Source organism: Cyclopterus lumpus, chromosome 10 (assembly GCF_009769545.1).
Source record: "Cyclopterus lumpus isolate fCycLum1 chromosome 10, fCycLum1.pri, whole genome shotgun sequence".
Taxonomy (NCBI): Eukaryota; Metazoa; Chordata; class Actinopteri; order Perciformes; family Cyclopteridae; genus Cyclopterus; species Cyclopterus lumpus.
Window position 1 is genome coordinate 7,662,494 of NC_046975.1, and position 20,688 is coordinate 7,683,181.

At 47.8% G+C, this 20,688-nt stretch overlaps 1 protein-coding gene across 1 annotated transcript in view; it reads right to left on the reverse strand.

Moving 5' to 3' along the window:
* tenm2 (teneurin transmembrane protein 2) overlaps positions 1–20,688 on the reverse strand; it is a 146,669-nt gene that overhangs the window by 25,031 nt on the left and 100,950 nt on the right. The window contains 7 exon segments of the mRNA XM_034543254.1: positions 270–470; positions 1,830–2,024; positions 2,478–2,579; positions 4,614–4,809; positions 5,463–5,668; positions 7,131–7,253; positions 18,775–19,013. Coding sequence (XP_034399145.1) covers positions 270–470; positions 1,830–2,024; positions 2,478–2,579; positions 4,614–4,809; positions 5,463–5,668; positions 7,131–7,253; positions 18,775–19,013 — 1,262 coding nt within the window.

Consider the following 20,688-nt stretch of genomic DNA (forward strand, 5'->3'; position numbering starts at 1 on the left):
ACAGTAAAACTTGTCACACGTTTTTATTCCTGTTTGCTCCAATTTGGCTGAGATAATACAACAGTTGCTGTTTCCTGTTTTCTGAGCAAGTTGTAATTTTGAAGCAGCTTGAAAACCAAAACAAAAGGTAAAATGCTAAATTAATTAGCCCTGTGTCCTCGGGGGACCACACAATATGTGGGAACAGTGGGTAGAAAGAAGCCCCTTTCCTCCCTAACTATGACACCCTGAACTCCTTCTTTACTCTGCTTTCCTGCAGTGGTACGTACCCATAGAGCAGTCCGGTCCCATCCAGTTGGGGTCACAGCTGCACAGCCCGGTGTCTGGTATAAAGGCCCCGTGGCCGTGGCACTGGTCTGGGCACTGGGCCCTAGGCAGCTCGCAGTGGAGGCCTCCCCAGCCTGGCTTACAGTGGCACTCCCCGTTCACACAGATGCCATTGTTGGAGCATGTCGGATCCAGGCAATCCACTGCATTAAAAGCCAGAGATACACACACCCATGTGAAAAACACAACAGGGAGAGAAAAACAAAAGAAAAAGCAAAGGAACAAAAAACAACCACGAGCTAGAAAACGTCACATCAGAGCTGATGACAGATACAAATTAAATATAAGAAAAAGGCCCCCCAAAGGACACATTTTCACTCTTTGTGTACACAAAACGACGATGAAACAAAAAGAAAATATTACTATTACTATCGTATTACTAAGACAATTAAAGCTCACGATAATGAATGGCCGGGTCTATAATTGCAGCAAACGTCTCGCTAACACATTACTTGGCGCGGGCGCTCGTGCATTGGTGTGTATGCGCTAATACAAAGGGGAGAATCTGACACTGTCAGTCTGCCAGGTTGACAGGCAGCTCTGAGTCCGAGCAGTGAGTGAAAACCAATTTGACAAATTACCTCCTCCCGGCCAAGAGCCCACCCACCCCTATCCGGTCGCTCGCACTTCCTCTCTCTCTATTCCTCCCTCTCTCTCTCCTCGTCCTCTTTGTCTGACACCCTTACCCCCTCCCTTCTTCAGGCATGATTGACCCCTTGGCACCCCTGTGCACACTCGCAGGCATAAAAAGCACGCGCTCGCACATAACCTCAGCCCTCGGTTTCTGTCTGCCCGGCAGAAACGCCGGATCACAGTTATCGATTTTCATGTCGCTGGCACTCCAGGTAAATTGTTTGAGGGACTCTGCTGTGATGAATATCAGATTTGAGAACAGAGGAGAAGGGTGAAAAAAAAATTAGATGGGAGGGCGATGGAGAGGAAAAAGAAGAAGAAGAAGAAGAAGAAGAGCAGGACAAAATGCTGACCTTGTTCTCCGGCCCCGTGTCTTGACTTTCCTTCTAGCTGTCGCTCCACTCCTTTCTACCCTTTGTCTTTCTTCCCCTCTCCTCATCTTCCCCCTGCTCTCACTTCTCTCCCTCCTTCTCCAGTTCTCACTTGTCTTCATACATATTCACCTCTCACCGCCGCCCTGACTCCCCCTCATGCTCTTATCCCTCTCTCTTTCTTCTATCTTTCTGACGACCGAGAATGTGGCGGCCTGATCCTTCTTAACAAGAATCAATAGAAGCTATTCTCATCCCTTAAAAAAAAACTCTCATGTGTTTGGCTTCGGTATCACACTTCATCTGTATATCTATCTCCATATATATGTATCCATCTATATATGGAGAGAACTCAGATCAAGATACTGGAGTATGAAGGAGTGTGGGTGTGAGTCTGCGGGCGTGTGAGGTGCGTTCGTTTCAGGTGCAAACATTCATGTTTCCTTTCCAAACAATCGCTCTGGCTCGTGGGAAACCACCAACTCCGCCTCCACCCACCCATTGCACAGCTCTGCCCTTTGTAGCCGATGGAGCACACGCAGTTGCCGTCGGTGCAGGTGCCGTGGCCGCTGCAGAGGGGGTCGATGCACTGCGTGACGGGGACGTCACACTCGGGCCCCTTCCAGCCGCTGTAGCACACACAGGAGCCCTTGTCGTACTGGCCATTGCCGCTGCACAGCACAGGGCACGCCGCTGGAGGAACGGAGAAAAGCAAGTCGGGGGGGGGGGCGGAAATTAAACCAATTAGGAGGCTTTTTAGGGATTCTCAAAGCAGTGAGAAGCCACCCACACCTGCCTAAACCCCACCGACGCATCACCGCGCAGGAGGGCCAATAGAGTGGTTAAAGGGTTGGAGAGTGGCGGTGACATGAAGAGTAATTACAGGCAGAGGTAACTAAACTATTCATCAAAGCTGTCTGTCCCAGGTGAGCACAGAGCCAGGGAGACGTCAGCTATGGGAGCTGCCATTCATCGTCAGTCATCTTGTCTCGGCTCCACCTCGGGCCATGCGCCACCTCACTGCTCCTAATCCGCTCCGCTTGCCGCACGGGGCCCGAAATGTGCCCGCTCGTCTAATTAGACGGCGGAACTTATTTTTTTCCGCTGCCGCAAAACCAAAAAAACACATTTTCAAGTGGCTAATACCTTTGGAGCAGTCCATGCCGTGAAATCCTGGGAAGCAGTGGCACACACCAGAATTGCACTCTCCGTTACCATGGCAATTGCGCGGGCACTCTTGCACTGAATCTGTGAAGAAGACAAAGTGAGGGGGGGGGGGGGGGGGGGGGGGGGGTGAGAGAGTTGGATGGCAGGCATCAAAGCATTCGATTAAATCATTGGCACCATTCATTCTGTAAGATGCTACAAATGGAGTCAAGGCGCTCGTAGTCTCACAGTCACACACACACACGCACACACAAAACACCAAAACACGCACACACACACACACACACCATCAAAAGCAAGCGCCTTCCTCAAAGATTGCTTGCATTCCTTTTTCATTGCATTTTTCACAGTGTGGGGAGAATGCATTTCAAATCAGACATTCGTGGAGACGCCGTTACCCATCCATCATTTCCCTGCTCACTATATCAGAAAATAAGAGCGTCGCCCCGCTTTTACGCTCCAACCCCTTTTTCTGCTCTTTCACCCCTTCCTCTTTACTATATTCTGGCATTTTCGCCCTCGTTTTTATTGTTTACTGCTCAATTCTGCCCCCACCAAGGTCATTAATACTTCATCCAGGTGTGGTTGTTTGGCGCAACTCCACACAATTTTTTGCTGGTGTGTTTGTGTGTGTGTGTGTGTGTAGGTGTGTGTGTGTGTGTGTGTTTTTCTTGTTTTCTTGCATACACACATGACTTCAGTGCTGCATCCACCTTTCCGTGCCTCTTAACCCACATACCAAAGACCAAAACAAGTTTGGTGGGAAGAAAGAGGAGGCATTTTTGGACTCTTATCCGTCCCTTCCTCCTTCGCTCATGCTCAGCTTCCACTTTTCTTACACAAAGCATGACTCAGCCTATCTTCCTCTCTAATACTTCCTCCCTCTTTTTCTGTGCTGTCCCCCCCCCCCCCCACCCCCCCCCTCCTACGGATCTAAGCCCCATGCCTCCCTTTTACCCTAATGCCAGCCTCCTTTTCATTCCCCTCTTCAGCCCCTCCTTCTCCCATCCTTCACTTCACTTCACTCCATTCTGGTTTTGCCCCCACCATTATGTCTCTCCTCCAGCTCCCCCTCTCACTATTCGCTCTAATTCTGCCCTCACCGCCTCTCCCTCTCCCTCTCCCTCTCCCTCTCTCCCTCTCTCTACCACTCCAACTGCTGAAAGCACTCCCGCCACATATTGACAGTGAAGGATTCTTTCACTCGGCTTGACTCTTTCTATCCATCCCCCTTGCTCTCACACTCATGCCTCCAACACAATTGAAATCTTTTGGGGCACTGTTTCAGGTCCTAAAAACGTCCGGTTTGCAGGTTTATTTGGGATCCATCTTTATCCTTTTCACACATGCACGGGCACCAAGAGATTCTACGCTCTCTGGTGTAATAAGTTGTGTTTTGTTTTTGAATGCGCACCATCAATTTATCCCACTACGTCTTTTGGCAAAAATACATCCTTTCAACTCACTAAGCGGTCCTTCCTACTTGACAATGTTGCGATGGGTGTGTTGCTAGCGGCAACGTTGTGCACACTGGTGAGGGTTTTTGCACCCTGCGAATGTGTAAAGTCTTTGAGAAATGGGGGACTAAATCTGACTGAACTGCTTCCATGCCCCAGCCATTTCACACATCAAATGTTTGCAGGTCTTTGAGAGTCCTACTGCATATGTGCAATCAAGTGGTGTCACTTGAGTCAGCAGCATCCATTGGCGCTGAAGTTGGATGCTGAAGTTTGAAAGCCGAGAACAATCTGGGGGGGGTGTGGAGTTTGAAAGAATCGAGTTTACCTGACCTCCTCATCTCTGCTTGAGGGTAGCGGCCTCGAGGTTACATTAGTCTCTACAAGCATGACACACCATAATATATTGCTAAACTGGAGATTCTGCTGCATCGATTCTTATTGTAAAAAAAAAAATTAAACTGTCCATTGTGAGTCCGACAATGTTATCCTGCAGGAGTGCAATGCTAAATCGCTGGAGGGCTCTTTTGAATCAGTGTCACTGGTGATGAATAGCATTGTCTCCTAGATGCCGGTGCTTAATATTATTTGACCTCCCGTCACCTCCCTCCCTCCCTCCCTTCCTCAGCCACAACTACGAACTCTGACTCCGTCTCACCCATGACGTTTGTGCTGAAGGAGACCGCCTCTCTCTCCCGGCCGTCGTTGTAGAAGGCCAGGTGCCAGGCACCGGCGTCCAAGTACTGGACAAACACCGCCTCGTTGAGGACCACGGTTTGGATGCTCCTTCTCTCCCGTGGAGACTCGACCACGCTCCACTTCTCCTTCCCGTCCAGGCGCTCCATGTAGTCGTACTGCGGGAGAGACACAAAAAGAAGTGTGGGGTTGAGTGGAGGTGTGAATGAGAGTCTGAAATCTATGATTCAGCTATGAAGTGCTGCGGTGGCACTTTATTTTCGAAAAAAGGACCAATGTGTATGCAGGAAGATTAAAAGATGGGGGAAGTAAGGGTGGCTGGAAAATGCCAGAGAAGCACTAAGAATGCCACAGAGAGATCCTTAAGGGCTGTCATTCCACAGAAAGTGTTTTTCACTTCTGCGCAGTGGCCTCAACTTCATGGTCATGGTTTACCAGCTTAAGTCAAGCCAGGCAGCGAAAACGCTTATCCAGATGCAATTATCCCATTCTACAAATCAAATCTTCTGTTAACTGTAGTCTCTAATTAATAAGAGGCACTAAAAGTTACATTACTGTGAAATTTAATTAAGTGTAACTCTTAAGACCAAATTAGCTTTTTCAAACAACCATTATAATGAATCACATATTAATTTTAAGTTGTCCCATGACACAAGCAAGTTTTTCTTAATCCATTCTCCATTTCAGCTGATCAATATGGAGATAATGTGTTCCTAATGAATGGAATTATAATTGTGTGATTAGCCTATCACCCTAAAGGCGTAAAAGTGGTATAATGTAGAACTGGCTTGCACTCTGAGCCAGATTTCACCTGTGCGTGAGAAGGAGGGAGGCCCTTGCGAATGTACACTCCAAACAGGGCGTCCTTGCCGAGCGAGATGTTGAACTTGAGGAACTGGGGTTGTCCGAGGTGGAGCAGGGACCTCCAGAACACTCCTGGGGGCACTTCTTGGGTCACCCGCCTCCCGACCTCAATGTTGCCCGTGTCTACGCTGCTGTTCCGGCCTGCCCACGGCCCTGGAGCGAGGGGAAAAGAAACTGCATAATCTGTGATTACGGGCATCGATTGTCAGAGTCAACAGTTAATCATCTCCGCTCGCCGCCATAAAAATTCATGGCCATCGAATAGGAGAGGACGAGCACCATTAGCTCTGCAAACAATGTGCCACGGAGTTTGCGTTCAAATGACCGTTGTTATGTTCGACCGGTGGGACGCCTTTTTGTGTCGGAGCCTTTGAGCCTGTGGACTTTTCTGGGAGACTTTTCTGGGAGACTTTTCTGGGCTGACAGAAGTGCAGGGCAGAGCTTTCCAAGAAAGACAGCATCCTGCAATCAGGTCAGTCGTCTAACAGCAGAGTGTTGGGGCCCAGACACAAAAACATTGAGTGTGTGTGTGTGTGTGTGTGTGTGTGTGCAGAATAGCAAAGAAATAAAAGTAACAATGAGAAGAACAACAGCAGCATCTGGCCTAGACGGCTAGGGAACACAACACAACAGTCCTCTCATTAATACAGAATACAGACACAGAGCAGCAGCCCACACGTACCTATAGCACATGCTGTGTGTGTGTGTGTGTGTGTGTGTTACAGAGCCAGATCGAGCGAGCGAAGGAAGAATAGATGGAGAATCGCATGGGGCCCTTAAAAGGCAGGAGGGTGGGGGGTGGGGGGGGGTTGACTTCTGTCTGAGATGATACAACAAGCTCGAGACAACTCAGCGGAGTGGTTTAACAGCACACACTGATGATAGCACAGCTAGTAACGTGTTATGAATTATGAACATATTTTAGTTGGTGCGAGCATGTTTGGGTGTATGGGAAGGAAACAATTCTATTGGGTTTTAGCATGTGACGCACGGCAGACACAGCATTTATAAAGCCTTAAAGGATAAGACGGGCGCTCTTGTTTTCAACAAATCCGACAAAGTGTTAGTCTGTCCTTCAAATACTTCTTGACTTTGCTACCCTGTCTCTTGCATTCAGCCCCAAGGCAATTTGTCTCCACACAAAACATGAAGAAAATGTATTGTATCGGACTGTATTTTAGCAGTAAGTAGAGCATTTGTTGGGGACTATTTCCGGCTGTGGATTAATACACATTTGGCAAGCTAATGAGTAATTACAGCACCGGGATTCTGCTTGTGGTACTTAGTCAAAATACCATCATTATGAAAGAGCATATTAGCTGACGCAACAGAGTGGCTCACTGATGTGTTTTTATCCGTTTTTTGGGACAACAATCGCGCTCTGTGACACAGAGGAAACATGAGGTTTCCAGCACACAGGCGATGCTTGTAAGTAGGTTAATACACTGTTGGTTTTGGTCTTCTCATGGGATTTGCTGACAACGTGAATATCACCAGCCTCATCCTTTCCGATGGCAGGCTGCAATGTGTTGCCGCCGAGCTCTACATGCAGTATGTGGACTCTTGTGTGTGTGTGTGTGTGTGTGTGTGCGTGGGTGTGCTCTGTAGTTCATACCTCTGCCTCCAGAGGGCAGCGTAGCCACATCGCTGTTGACAGGCAAGCCAGCTCCCAGTCCGTTGTTTAACACGGGGCTGTCGGAGGCCTTCAGCTGCCATGTCAGACCCAGCAAGTTGATCGCTGCACACGAAGGGATGGCGAGAGAGAGGAGGAGGGAGTGTGAGTACATATGACTTGAACAGTGATATACTGATATGAAAAAGAAAAAAAAAAGCCACACTTGAAAGCTCATCAAGATAAAGAAATACAACAGGACAAACCTCTGAGTCTGATCTGCCATGAATACGACAACGGGTGCCTTTGATAGCACGCTGCGTCCCCACTTTTGTTAATGCATACTAATCAAAAAACACTGCCACCACGCCAGCACCGTCTGTCGTTTAAGTCTTACAAAACAGACAATTTTAAAACCATAAGGATCCTTTTTGTGTTGTTTTAGTTTGTTCCTCCTTTTGCCCCCCCCCCTCCCTTCAACCTCTCACAATCTTCTTTCAACCTGACAGCATCTCCGCCTTTCACTTGGAGGCCTTTACACCATCTCGCAGGGAGCAAGAGACAGATTGCTCTCTGAAGAGATCGCTCTATGACTCTCCCCTTTTCTCTTCTCCTCTTCATTGTGTGCTGTGTGCTGGAGGGATGAGACTGCTGCGGTGTGTTCGCTCTTCACTTTGTCAGCTCTTTGCTTCTCATCCCTCCTTAGCCTGCTGCCAAAGCGTTGCCCTCTGTGGACGCACTGCGTTTGTTGGGGGACTATTTACAGCTGTGGATTAATACCCCGTTCGTGCATGCTAGTGGGTATTTACAGCTCTCTTGGGGACTCGGCGTGGCGTTGAGTCAAAATAAACTACAAGCGCCCCGGCGTGTTCGCCGCGGTGACAGAACATGTCATGTGCACCCTTTGCCCATGATTGAAAATGTAAAATATGTTATAGGAGAGGCACAATGCGCCTGCTGTGTTGTATCTATACATGAACACCGGGATGTGAGCTTTGGGGAGGCACACGGCGTGGATGCGTGATGGTGTCCGATGCATTATGTAGGTGTTATTGCGTCGGGCTTATCCCCACCACATGAGCCCTATAATACCTTGGAATCAATTTCCCTCCTCTCAAATTCTATCTCCACTTGCCCAGTTTCTGCACACGCAGGGATGAGGGAGAAAAAAAGTTGCAAGAAAAGGAGAGACGCGGCTTTAGTAGGAATTGCTGCCGGGGCAGACTCATTCTCACCCCCCCACCCCTCTGATGTCCCATCTCTCCTCCCTCCCGCTCGCTCCCCTCTCTATCTGTTTCTTTGTTTCTACCCTTTTTATGTATCTTTCGCTCCCCCCCCCCCCCCTCGCTCCTGGTCAAAGGAAAGAGCTGACACCTCGGCTGCCGCCCGGCCTCCACGCTGTCAGCTCTTTTTTTAATTTTTCATGGGGGGGCGCGGGTGTAGAGAGCAAGAGAGACGGAGCGAGAGGGAGAGGAACTACAGTGTCCTTCCTTCCCACCCCCTGTCTCTCTCCTCTACACCTCTTGCCCTCCCCTCTCTCATCACGCTGACCTTCATTCCTCTCCCTCTTTTCCTTTTAATTCACCCTTTTTCTTCTCCTTCTTCCGCTCGTCTTATCTTTGCCTGTCCTTCCTCCTAGATAACGCAGACATGCATCCGCGCACACATTCAGGCGCAACCACGCGCTAAGATGGTATCACGGGGAAGCAGTCGATGGAAAGATTACCAATTGAATCGGCAGGAGACAGTAAGCTTATAGTGAGTCTATTGTGCCGGTGCTCTCCATCTAGGTCATGCCCAAGAACACATCAGACAGCCCTTTAGTTGGCTGTGTACGTCTGCTCATTGTGTGCGTTTGAGGGGGCCAGTGCACATGTCTGGTTTTCCAAAATGAGTTTTCTCTCTCTCCTCCTTTTTCTTTTTCTGTCTGTGGGCGGTTACGAGAAGTTGACCAATAGATGGCACTCTTACTCCTCGACGACAAGAGCACAAAATCCAACGCTTCGTCAACAGGTTTCTTTTGCAGCAACACGAAGAGCAGGAGAGACACAGAGTGAGCGAGAGCAAGAGAGATAGAGAGCTAGTGAGAGAGAGATAGAGAAATATATATATATATATATACAGTATATATATATATATATATATATATATATATATAAGAAAGACATAGACAAAGAGAGACATGTTATCATTTTCCTTACGGCCACCATCCCCGCATTCCTACAACACTTCTGAATTTGTTTGTTTAGCCAAAATGAAACCTCTGAAATTGATGTATTTAGCATTGTGTTGCCATGATTTTAAGCATTTTCTTTTTGGATCATAATTGCCATAATTACTGTTTTCAAGCAGCATTGGAAGGCTTTATTAAATGCCACGCCAATGGAGACAATCTGAATTGAATTCGACTGACAGATACAAGGAGAACAAGAGAGATAGTCTGACTTGGGCTGCGTTCCTTTTTAATCTCCCTCTTCTCACAAACACGCACACACACACACACACAGATACACACACATACGTACACCCACATGTACACACATGGAAAGATCACAGAGAAACAGGTTTAACAAGCAAACGAGTTGGATTAAAAATAGATCTGTTGCTTCAAGAGGTTTTTCTTATTTTTATGTAATCGTGATGCATAATTCAGAGAGGCAAAGTGCTTGCCAGTATCATCTGCAAACGACAGCATCTAAAACAGCGGCGGCAGCACACGTGATCCTGTGACGAAACAAGGAGATAAATGGACAGAGTGATGGACAGAGGGACGAGGACCGGGGGTCAGGGGGGGTCAAGAAGAAGCCTCGCCAAACCTCGGCAGAGAGGAGGAGAGCAGGAGAGGAAGAGAGAGAATACTGGAGGACAGAGAGGATCTGACTGAATATTAATAATAATAATAATATTAAAGAACATATAAAATCCCCTGAGGATGATGAAGAAAAAAAGAAGAAAAAAGGCATGGGAAACGTGATGATGATGGTGCTGCAGAGAAAAGAGGATGAGATGAACAAGGGCCCCTACAGACGGAATGAGGAAGGGAGAAGAAGATGGCAAGTGGAGAGGCAAGATTTAAGGGATGAGTGGCCCTGCGTTGCCTGGACTGGCTGGGTGAGAAAAGATGGCGGTGATTCATTCTCTGACAGTAAGTGGTTCTCAACGCAGGCAATCAGACAGAAATACAATGCTCATGTGTGGGCTGCGTGTGTTTTGGGAAATATGTATAGGTCTCAGAGTTAAAGGGGGAAAAATGGATTTCTGCATGAGAGGAGAGAGAGAGGGAGAAAGGTGCCTTTGTGGGCAGACTGTGCTCTGAGTGTCCCCTGACTGGAAGATATTGTATCATCATCATTCTGTTCTCTGGAACACGTTCCAAACTCTTTCGCTCCTCCTCTGTGTTCTCGGCCATATCATGGCGTATCTAAAAGGCTCCGTCTCCTGTTGCCCTGAATTGCACTGCTCCTAATTGCACCAAAGGCAGGAGAATGGCCCCTTGCTTGCTTTCGTATGTAATCGCTGCACACACACACACACACACACACATGCACACACGCACACACACACACGCGCACGCACGCACGTACACACACACACACACACATACACAATTTTATTTTGCCATCTCCCCTGGCCGTCCTGGTAAATGCATATTAACTGTTCTAATTCACCACTAAATTAACAACTCTGACCTCAATTAGGGCGGTAATTGTGGCTGAGACCAGCCCCGCCCATCCTCGGCCCAGCTGCTAATTGGTTTAGGAAGCCTCCCCCCCCACCCCCCATCGCAGAGGCCCTCATTTAGCGACACAGTTGGCTGTCCAAAACAAACACATCTGCGAAGAGCATCCACCTGAGCTGACGCACTTTGCGTTTTTCTGTATTCCCCCCCCCCCCCCCCCCCCCCCCCCCCCCCCCCCCCCGTCCATCTCTGTGGCAAAAGCACAAACACGGCGGGAGAGAGACTGAGGCAAAAAAAAAAAAGCTGCGTGTTACCTCGGCTGCTCAATATTCAAGCCATTTGGGATGTTTCTTAGAATTTACCACACAATATCCACTTATGTAGTCTATAAATAAAGCAGGCTTGTCTCTCAGATACGTTTTTTTTAAGGCGCTGCTTGCTGAGATCATTTAGAGTCTCAGACAGAGGGATGGGGCGGCAGTTGCTGCCCTCGGGGGTCATAGACACTGAGAGAGACAATTTGTCTGCTCCTGTGTGTGCGCGCGCGCACGCGCGTGTGTGTGTGTGTATATACATATGCATGCTTAAAACTCGCACAGTATTAACAACAAGTGCACCCACACACACACACACACACACACACACACACACACACACACACACACACTGCAACCCCCCGCCGGGACCTCTTCACCCAGCTGATGCAACTGAACTGTAATTGACTGCAACACAAAAGGTTATGTGAGTTTTTCTCGCAGCTCGCACCTGCAAAACAGCGTCAGGAGGAGAGAAACTGCAACTCACTCAATCACGCAGCAGAAATGGCTTCCTTATTGGCACTGACATATTGAGACGGCCCGAAGCAGATGTAGCCGCGTGCGTGCGCACGCTCGTGTTCGTGGGTGCGCGTGTGTGATGGGGCTAAATGAAAAGAGATGTGAATCTGAGTGATGTCCTCCTTTCTGAATCCTCATTTCCTCTTCAGATATCTCTACCCTCAGCCCCTCCACCGCCCCACCCCTCCCTGCGCCTTCTCTTCTCCTCATCAACCCACTCTGCCTCGTCTCATCCCTTCCTACCTCGGTCCTCTCCCTCTCATCGATCTGTATTAGAAACAGGATATGAGGAACTATGCTATCTTATCGCAGATCAGAGAGGGAGAGAGACGAGGGAAGAGTCCGCTCGGGAGGCCAAGAGACGGGGGAGGCGGAAAGAAAACGAGAGACGGCGAGAGAGGAGAAGAGAGGCCAGCCATTTCTTTCTCCCGCTTTGCCTCCATCCATCTCCTGCTTCCAACACAGGACTAGTGAAGCACCATGGGCCTAATTCGACTAACAATTGGGCCCAGATAAGACCCGCACTAATGAATGAATGAATGAATGAGGAGATAAATGAATGAAATGAGCCAATGCGCGCTAGATGCGGGCGGTGCAAACGCTCCGCTGCGAATTCTGGATTCATGCACAACATCAAAGCAAAGAATAGTTCCTCCAGAGCACGGAGAGAAACTCCAGGTGAACAGACAGAAAGTCAAAGGACGAATAATGATGTTTCCTCCGTGTACTGGCTGAACAAGCGTGCTTTGGGCTTTGTATCACCTGGCCCGTGCTGCTGACCCACTTATCCCTCTGGTGCAGATGGCATAGCACCTTGTGCCCGGGCCTGGCCATGCCCTGCCCTCCTCCTAGACCGGCGACGTGTGGTAAGATCCTAACCTTTGTCAGTGCGACAGGCCCTGCTGCTAGGGACACACACTCCCCGTCTGATCCTTATGCCCAGGTTCCTGGATTCACCATATGCCCTCACCTCACCTCACCTCAGCACACACACACACCAAATGTATATAGACACACACCCACACTGGCATGAGAGACACATCCTGACCTCTAGCTGTTCCACTTCGGATCGGCAGACGGAAAGCCACATGCAGAGTGAGAGGGGACTTTGGGGTCAAGGAGCTGGCTTTGGAAGGCAGCCACAATGTGAGAGACCTGCATGTCCGACACACTCAAGGGCTCACGGTTTTTGTTTCTTATTGAAAAAGACTAGAACAAAATGTTGGGCCAGGACCCCGTGGGGTTTCTGCGAGATAAAGAGTCCAGAGATGATTCATAAGATAGATCAGAAGGCAATAACCCATATGTTTCTGCTAAGAAAGGATATGATTTTTCAGATTAAATGAGAGTTTGACTTCTTTAGGCATCAAATGAAGCAATCCAAGAAGAGAACATCACTCATATAGGTTTTGATCAGGGGCCACTTGTTCATTTTAAAAAGGTCAAAAAAGGAGAAAATCCGTCGAAAACATTGAAAATATAATTTTTAAAAACCTAACTTAAACACAACATTTTTCTCTCCATTATTCTTTTTGTCTTTGAATTCCAGAGGCATGTGCAAAGGTAGTGGGTTGAGACTCAATAAACCTGTTGTAAGATGATTAAAGAAGGTGGGGGAAGGACATTTTTGTCAAGACTTTGCTTTTTTGTACTGTGATAAAAAAAAAAGTGTTTCACCTCCGCAAGCCTCAGAAAACTATTCAAACTAGAGACTATCTTGTGATGGGACCACACAAGCCGCAACACCGAATCAGACCAGGGGCGTCCTTCGCCCTCACTTCCAGAGCTCTTGCTTGGAACACACTCATCTTGGGACTTGACCTTCATTTTCAGCTCAACTACACACTTCAAAAGTCGTGGCGATATCGCGTTGAGAAAATCTCCATGAAGTCCACAGACGGACATTTAAACACCTCTTCTGTAGTCGTTCCTCCGTGTCTTCGGGACTACATTTTGCCACGAGGACATACACCCACGGACTCACAAAGTGAAAACAATACCAGCGTTGCTCTCGCAGCCGGTAACGAAACAATCCAAGAAAGGAACATCACACTTTGGCTCAACGGCTTGCTCGTGTTAGAAATATAACCTGTGTTAACGGGGTCGCTTGTAGAAATTGATTCACCAAAACTGAGAAAATCTGTTAAAAGAAAATAACACATAATCTGCAATGCTTTGCATGCCTCCCCCTCCCCACATCCCATTTTTCTCTTCATGTTCTATTACTTGAAACGTTATAACCAGTGCCTAAATAAGATAAAGATGAGGAATACAAATCATATTTCTGCATCAAAAACATGCGATATTTCCGTTCCTTTATTTCGACATAATGAATAATTAACTATTCAATTCCAAGAGGGGAACATTACTCTTTAGTTGAATGCTCTGAACTCATAGAGGAGGCACCGCTTTGCTTTGAAAGGTCAAAATGAATTGGTAACCACTTCATTAAGCTGTCAATGTTGCAGAAAGACATTATTTATTGTAGAATGTGATAATCAGTGTCTTTGTGTGTCAGGAAACATTTAATTTGGAGGCATGTTGACGTGAAATCTCGGGGGGGGGGGGGGGGGGGGTCCGATTTTTAAAAATAAATTGAATCAATGTGATGTGATAATTGTCTCAGGTGTTTTGAAAAGTGGCTCCCCTTTTGATTGGTTGTTAGAGCCTGGGGCTTTAGGATAAGGTGTGTGTGGTTTCACATGGCCGACAAAAGGCATCTCTAATAAACTCAGTGCTGACAATGTGCGGGAATTCAACCTTTTCTTTCGTAGTATTTAATTTTCCTATGCGCCTGTCTGGTGTGCGTTAGATGACACTCACACAAAAAATAATCTCGTTTAAAACCGAGTACAAATCTGTGAACACACTCTCCTGAAATGCCACTGTTTCTTTCGTTTTTTTCTTCTTCTAGGTGATTACTTTGGCGGTGCAGCCAGCGTATTCTGATTAATGACACAAGTGTGCACATTGTTTTTTAGAAAATGCAAACATGAATACATTAATACCCAGTGTATTTTGGCAGAGCTCTACATCTTTGAGCAGTAAAAATCATTAACGCGTTATTATTAAGGGAGCGTCGTTATGAATGCACTGAAGTGAGGCGCTTATAAGCGGGAAGAATGGGCAGTAAGCGATTGTGATCAGTCTGGTACAGCGAGACAGCCATGATGGATGGAAAGTGGTCGGCTCAGAGGCATGAAGGTCACATTCGATGACAGTGTGTGAGTGTGCGCGCAAGCGCATGCGTGTGTGTGTGTGTGTGTGTTTAATCAATAGACAGGAGAGCTGAGAGCGAGACTAAAAATACATTGTGTCTGTGTGTGTGCGCGTATGTGCGCTCTCATTCATCAGCGGTGACAATAGCATGTGGAGTGTGCCACTGTGGCTGACAAATTCAGCCATCACGCGCACGCGCTCACATTCACACGAGACACCTCCGCGAAGGTGACACCGGCGCCCCGCCAGCGGGTTTACTCATTGCAGTCAAGGGCACACCTGTGTCTGTGTGAAAACAGTCCACCTGGACTCTGACATGTCCTTGGTGTTTCCGGCCTGCGCCACCACCGGCCTTCTCCTCTTCTCGCTCACGTCTCTTCTCCTGTCGGCTCCCTCTCTCTCCGTGCATTTCCTGTCCTCTGAGACTTACGCCCGTCTTCTCGCTTCTGACTTATTTTGGCATCATCCCCCACGCTCGCTCTCTCTCTCTCTGTCACACTCCCTCTGTTCTCCCCTCGCAGTGATCAATTAGGAGACATTAGTCCCACAGATAATTCCAGGTGACGGGACCTCAGGAGGCCACACTATCCTCTATCTCTCCTCCATCTGCCTGCCCTGGTTCTCTTCACTCCTGCTCGGCTCCCCTCCTTTTTCCCCTGCAGTGAAAACAACAGACCGCTCTCCTGTCTCCCCCCTCAATCTCGCTCCCTCGTCCCTTGAGGTGCCAACTGTGACATATCAGCCTCAGCCCTGCTCCTCTGTCTCTCCAGCCATCTATCCTCCTCTTCCTCTCTGCTTTATGTTCTGGCCACACGCTGACAGTGACGCATCTCCCTTCCTCCCCTCTGCCCTCTCTGCTCTAACTCTATCCCACCCCTTCCTTTTTTTCCCTTCTTCTTCCCTCCCCTCCCTTTCGTCTTCCTCTATCTCGCTCTCTCCAGGTTGCCGTACACAATGACGGGCCCGTCTTCCGTCCTGTATGCCAGCCGCTCACCTGTATCCTAGCAACCACCTCTCCTTTGGCTCCGGCGCTCCATGCAGAGCAAGCAAACAAGACGCCGGGGGAATGAAGAACAAGCACTCTCGTTTATCCACCTCCCTCCATCCGTTCAGTCATTCCTTCACACGTAAAGACAAGGCCATACTTCGCTGGAGTTGGGAGCTAAATTCGCTAGCCGAATACACAAATGAACTCTCTCAAACTCACACAAACACACATTTTTTAACAGATATGCAGAGACACACAGATGCACGTGTTTATTCTATGTTGTGTATCCATGTGTGCGCGTGTGTTTTTTGATCATCCCCATGGCTCCATTCTAACTGTAGGACACAGTGAATAAGCTTCAAAGAGATATCTACCTGAAGCTTTCTGAGTCCAGTGTGTGTGTTTTTCTGGAAGATTGTCCAACGTTTCCTGAAGCTTTATTAAAGCCCTCGAGAAGCACGAAAGAAAAATATAGTAAAAAGTTTTGTTTGTAGGCCAGCGAGCCCACAAAATCCACGCTATCAGACGCACACGTTGTCACACACACAGGTAGCTCTCACAATGTGTACTCACACACATACACTCACGCGCGCACGCACAAAAGGGAAAAGTGCTGTTCGGGCACATTTGTCTTGGTGTAATTTATGAGCGGGCTCCTGGGCGGACGCCACAGCGGGGTCCTCTTCACGCTGCATGGCTCTGGGTGCTCTGCACAATCCCCCCAGTGAATGCTGGGCTTTCTCACACACACACACACACACACACGCACACACAAAATCCCCCTTATGAGCAGTGAACTCTTCCGACCGAGACTCGCTGCACGATTAACGCTACACAAAGCTCGGTACACACGGGGGTTTCAGGCTTGGCAGCACTGCTACAGCTCTGTTCAGCACAGACAAAACACCAGAGCAAAACATTTCCTTACAGTAGCTGAAAAAAAGGAGCCCCACAGTTAGCAAAAGTAATACTGTAATGACAATAAAGTAGCATTACAGCCTCCTTCAGCTTACCGAATTATAGCCACTTGCACAATTACGTTTGGTGGTAAAGCACTGACGTCTGGCATACAATACAACAGTAAACACGCAGAAAGAGGAGCTTAAAGGAAAACATCCTCACACACTGATATCCGTTCCTTTTAAATGCAGCATTATTCAGCCTGGTACATTAACACTGTATTGGGACAGCATGCGCACCGGTCTTATTTTCAGCTATAACAAGTAGTTTCCTATCATGGCTAACAAGCTAATGCTAATAATTATCAAGACAGACCGTCAACACAGTTAACACGTTGTATTTGTGTGGGAAGTACCCAGATGGCGCACTAACACTGATGTAGTGGTAACAAAAAAAAGAAAAGAAGTGCAGATAAAGCAAGTAATTATGTTCTCAGATATACAACGTTTTGAATTATTTTCCTCATTAGTTTCTTTATCAGCTTCATATTATTAACAATGACATGTTCTCTGATGAAAACAAATATCTCTGTCATTGCATTCTCCGAGTGAGCCCCGGACGCTGCCAATAAAAATAAGATGGAGGGTTTGTTATACATTCCCACGCTCCACTACATCCCTGCCCTCAGGTATCAGCGGGGAAGGTCCTTCCTTCCTCTCGCACAAAGCTCAGGAGAAGACGGATCGGTCTGTGTGGCCCAAAGCGAGCCTGGATCTGCTCTGGAGGACGCACACCGCTCTCAAGGGCACTCCAACGGGGTACACAAAAACACGTGCACACACACACACACACTTGAGAGTGCACGTGTGCTTTTTGACGGATGGTGATGTATATATACAATAATGTAAAATTGTATTAATAATGTATGTAGAGGAGATAAGGAGGTTGTTCTTTCTGCTGATGCCACTGTTTCCTAAGATCCCCCATCTGTTGCCTCTGGTCTCTGGGGTAGAAGGCCAATCAAGGGCTCGGTGACACATCTGCCTCCTCACACACACACACACACACACACACACACACACACACACACACACACACACACACACACACAGAAACACAGCCAAACATACATAGATTTTCTGTTCCTCCTCTTTATATAGTCTATCACTTTCGCTCTCTCTCTCTCTCACACACACACACACGCACACACACACACACACACACACACACACACACACACACACACACACACACACACACACACACACACACAGAAACACAGCTAAACATACATAGATTTTCTGTTCCTCCTCTTTCTATTGTCTATCTCTCTCTCACACACACACACCCCTGCACACACACACACACACACACACATACACACACACACTTACATACAGGCCTGCATTCTCCTGTCCAGTGAACCAGGTCAAGAGGGGATAACAAATCCTGGCCCACGCACACACTCTCCGACTGGCTGCTCTTTCTATCTCTCTTCCCTTCAGATCAACCAGAAGCCAGCCATCACAATCTCCTCCCGAGATGCTCGCTAAGTGCTCTCCTCTGAGCATCTGCTGTTCCTTTAAGTATGACTATCGTGCATTGGCTTCAGATCAGTGAAGAGGCATCCGCTCCCCTGCCGGGTGAGTCAGGGATTCCCATCTTAACTGATACCTGCTCACGGAAAAGAAAAACACAGTGTGCTGTGGTGTATGCATCTTCCCGTCTGTCTGACTGGCTGTTTGCTGATGCAGAGTGGAGGCCAGGACCCCTGGCTGAGTCTCATTTTGACAGTGCGGCACGAGGCTGCAGTGACAACCCTCGCACCTCGAGAATCGGCTTTGTGTTTGCAGCGTGCCGTTGGCATTGACTGTGGTGTGGGATGAATACAGATAAGAGCAAAGTTCATGTGCTACGGGTCAGGGCTGAAACAAACTGAAGAAAGTGTGACTAAGCATGTGTATTCAAAATAAATGATGAAAGTACCCTATTCATGAACAACATGTGGTGCGTGATATCGCTTACCGATGAAGTAGGACAGCAGGACGGCCAGCAGGGCGGCAGCTGCGATGGCTGTCACCGCCGCACATTTCCAGCTGCAGTACTTGGACGGCTTCTTGAGCTTGAAGGCCGAGCGGGAGAAGGTGTTTCTCGGTAGCAGGCGAGGGGGCGGAGAATACACGGTTCCCGAGGTCAGGGGGTAACCGGGGGAGGAGCTACTGAAGAGAGGGGTGGTGCCTGACGACGTCTTGAACAGGAAGTGCCTGAAGAGGGGAAAAAACACAGGAGAGGAATAAGGTCATCCTACAGGTCGAAAAAGATGGCCTTCTGGTTTGTGTTATTGTGTTATGAGTCGATTCCAGGGCTGAAATAAGTGGTTAAAAAGAAATCTCTGGTAGAGAGGTAAACATGGAGCGGACACACCACAGTACCGCCCAATCAGAGTCCAAGCGACAGGGTCACATATGTGCAAGTGTCTGTTCAATTTCTCTTTCCGATGAACCCTTCCTGCCATATGGGTTTGAACATCCTTGAGCTGATTGTGTCTGCGATTCAGCCCGTTCCAGTCCAAGGTCTCTTTTTAACATCCACCTGCTACACTCTTTTTTTTCTTCTCCTTCCATTCCGTCGTTTCGCCTCCGCTCTCCCCACTTACGATGCGCCTCGCTTCTGCTCTCGATGGCTTCAGAGGATCACTGCCGTCCCCCTTTGCCTGTCCTCATTGCCCTAGTGAGGTCAGAGCTCAGAGAGGATAAAAGAAGGATTTGAACCATCATCCCTTTGCTCATATTACCCATTATCCTCTGATATCGCTGCACCTGCTCACCCAACGCGTCTCCTTCGCTACTCTCCCTCCCCCTCCCATTTTCCATGCTATCATTTTTCTTCCCCCTGCTGCAACTCCACTCCTTCTCACATCTCCCTGTTCCTTTTTTTTCTTGTCTCCTTCTCTCCCTCCTTCCCTTTCAGACTCCTTTTTGGATCTGACCTTGTAGGAACCTTGTTGCCATGATAAGGAAATGAAACGCTGCTCTCAAGAAACTTTTCAAGGACATAATAAGAGCAACTTCTGTGGCACCTTTTTGACATCTTTCTCAACACCAACACGGGGCGCGAGGAGCTGCACCTACACAGACAACAGGTGGTTCCTCAGAAGAAAGCCCTCAGGTGAATGTGACAGATCAAAGGAGGCAAGGTCACTCCATTGCAACAAAGATGACTGAGTCGAGGGAGTTTTTTGTCTGCTCGTCTTTGTGGGATTTGTTCGTCTGTGAGTGTGTGTGTGTGTAGGCGCTCATGCTCAGGCTCTTCTATCTTTGTACTGTATCTTTGTGAGTTTCTGCAGGACACTTCTGGAAGGAAGAAAATGTCCTTTCTTTGGCCCTCCTCATTTCTGCTTGAGGGCTGGAGCCTCATTTCAGGGTTGATGTTACGCATGTTGTGATGTTGTGAACGACAATTCCTGTGATTACAAATATGTTCGTATTCCATAATTTCTCAGATATGATAACAATATACACACGCATCTATCTTGATAATCTTGAATACTCTATTTTGGAGTTTACCAAAATACTGGCACTCATAGCTAATTGCACAGGAACGTTGTAGGCCAAAGTTGAACCAGGAAGTCAGTCCTGGTTATGAAGCAGGCAGCAACCTCCCGGTCTCAATTATTTTTGTGGTCCAAATAAATGTCTTGTTCAGCACTTTTGGTTGTACTTTAGCTCCACTCTCTCAAAAGCCAAACACAAGGATCAAAAAAGGCTGTCCGCAAACTGAGGTGATCACGTCCTTATCAAGTCATTATGGAATTAGCAGCATTGTTAAGTTAACTTTACTGGTAGCCAGCCATCAAGGACAGATAGCTAACGATAATGTTAGGCATTGCCAATTGTTTAATGATTTACGACATAGATTGTTAACATTGTCTAGGGCTCA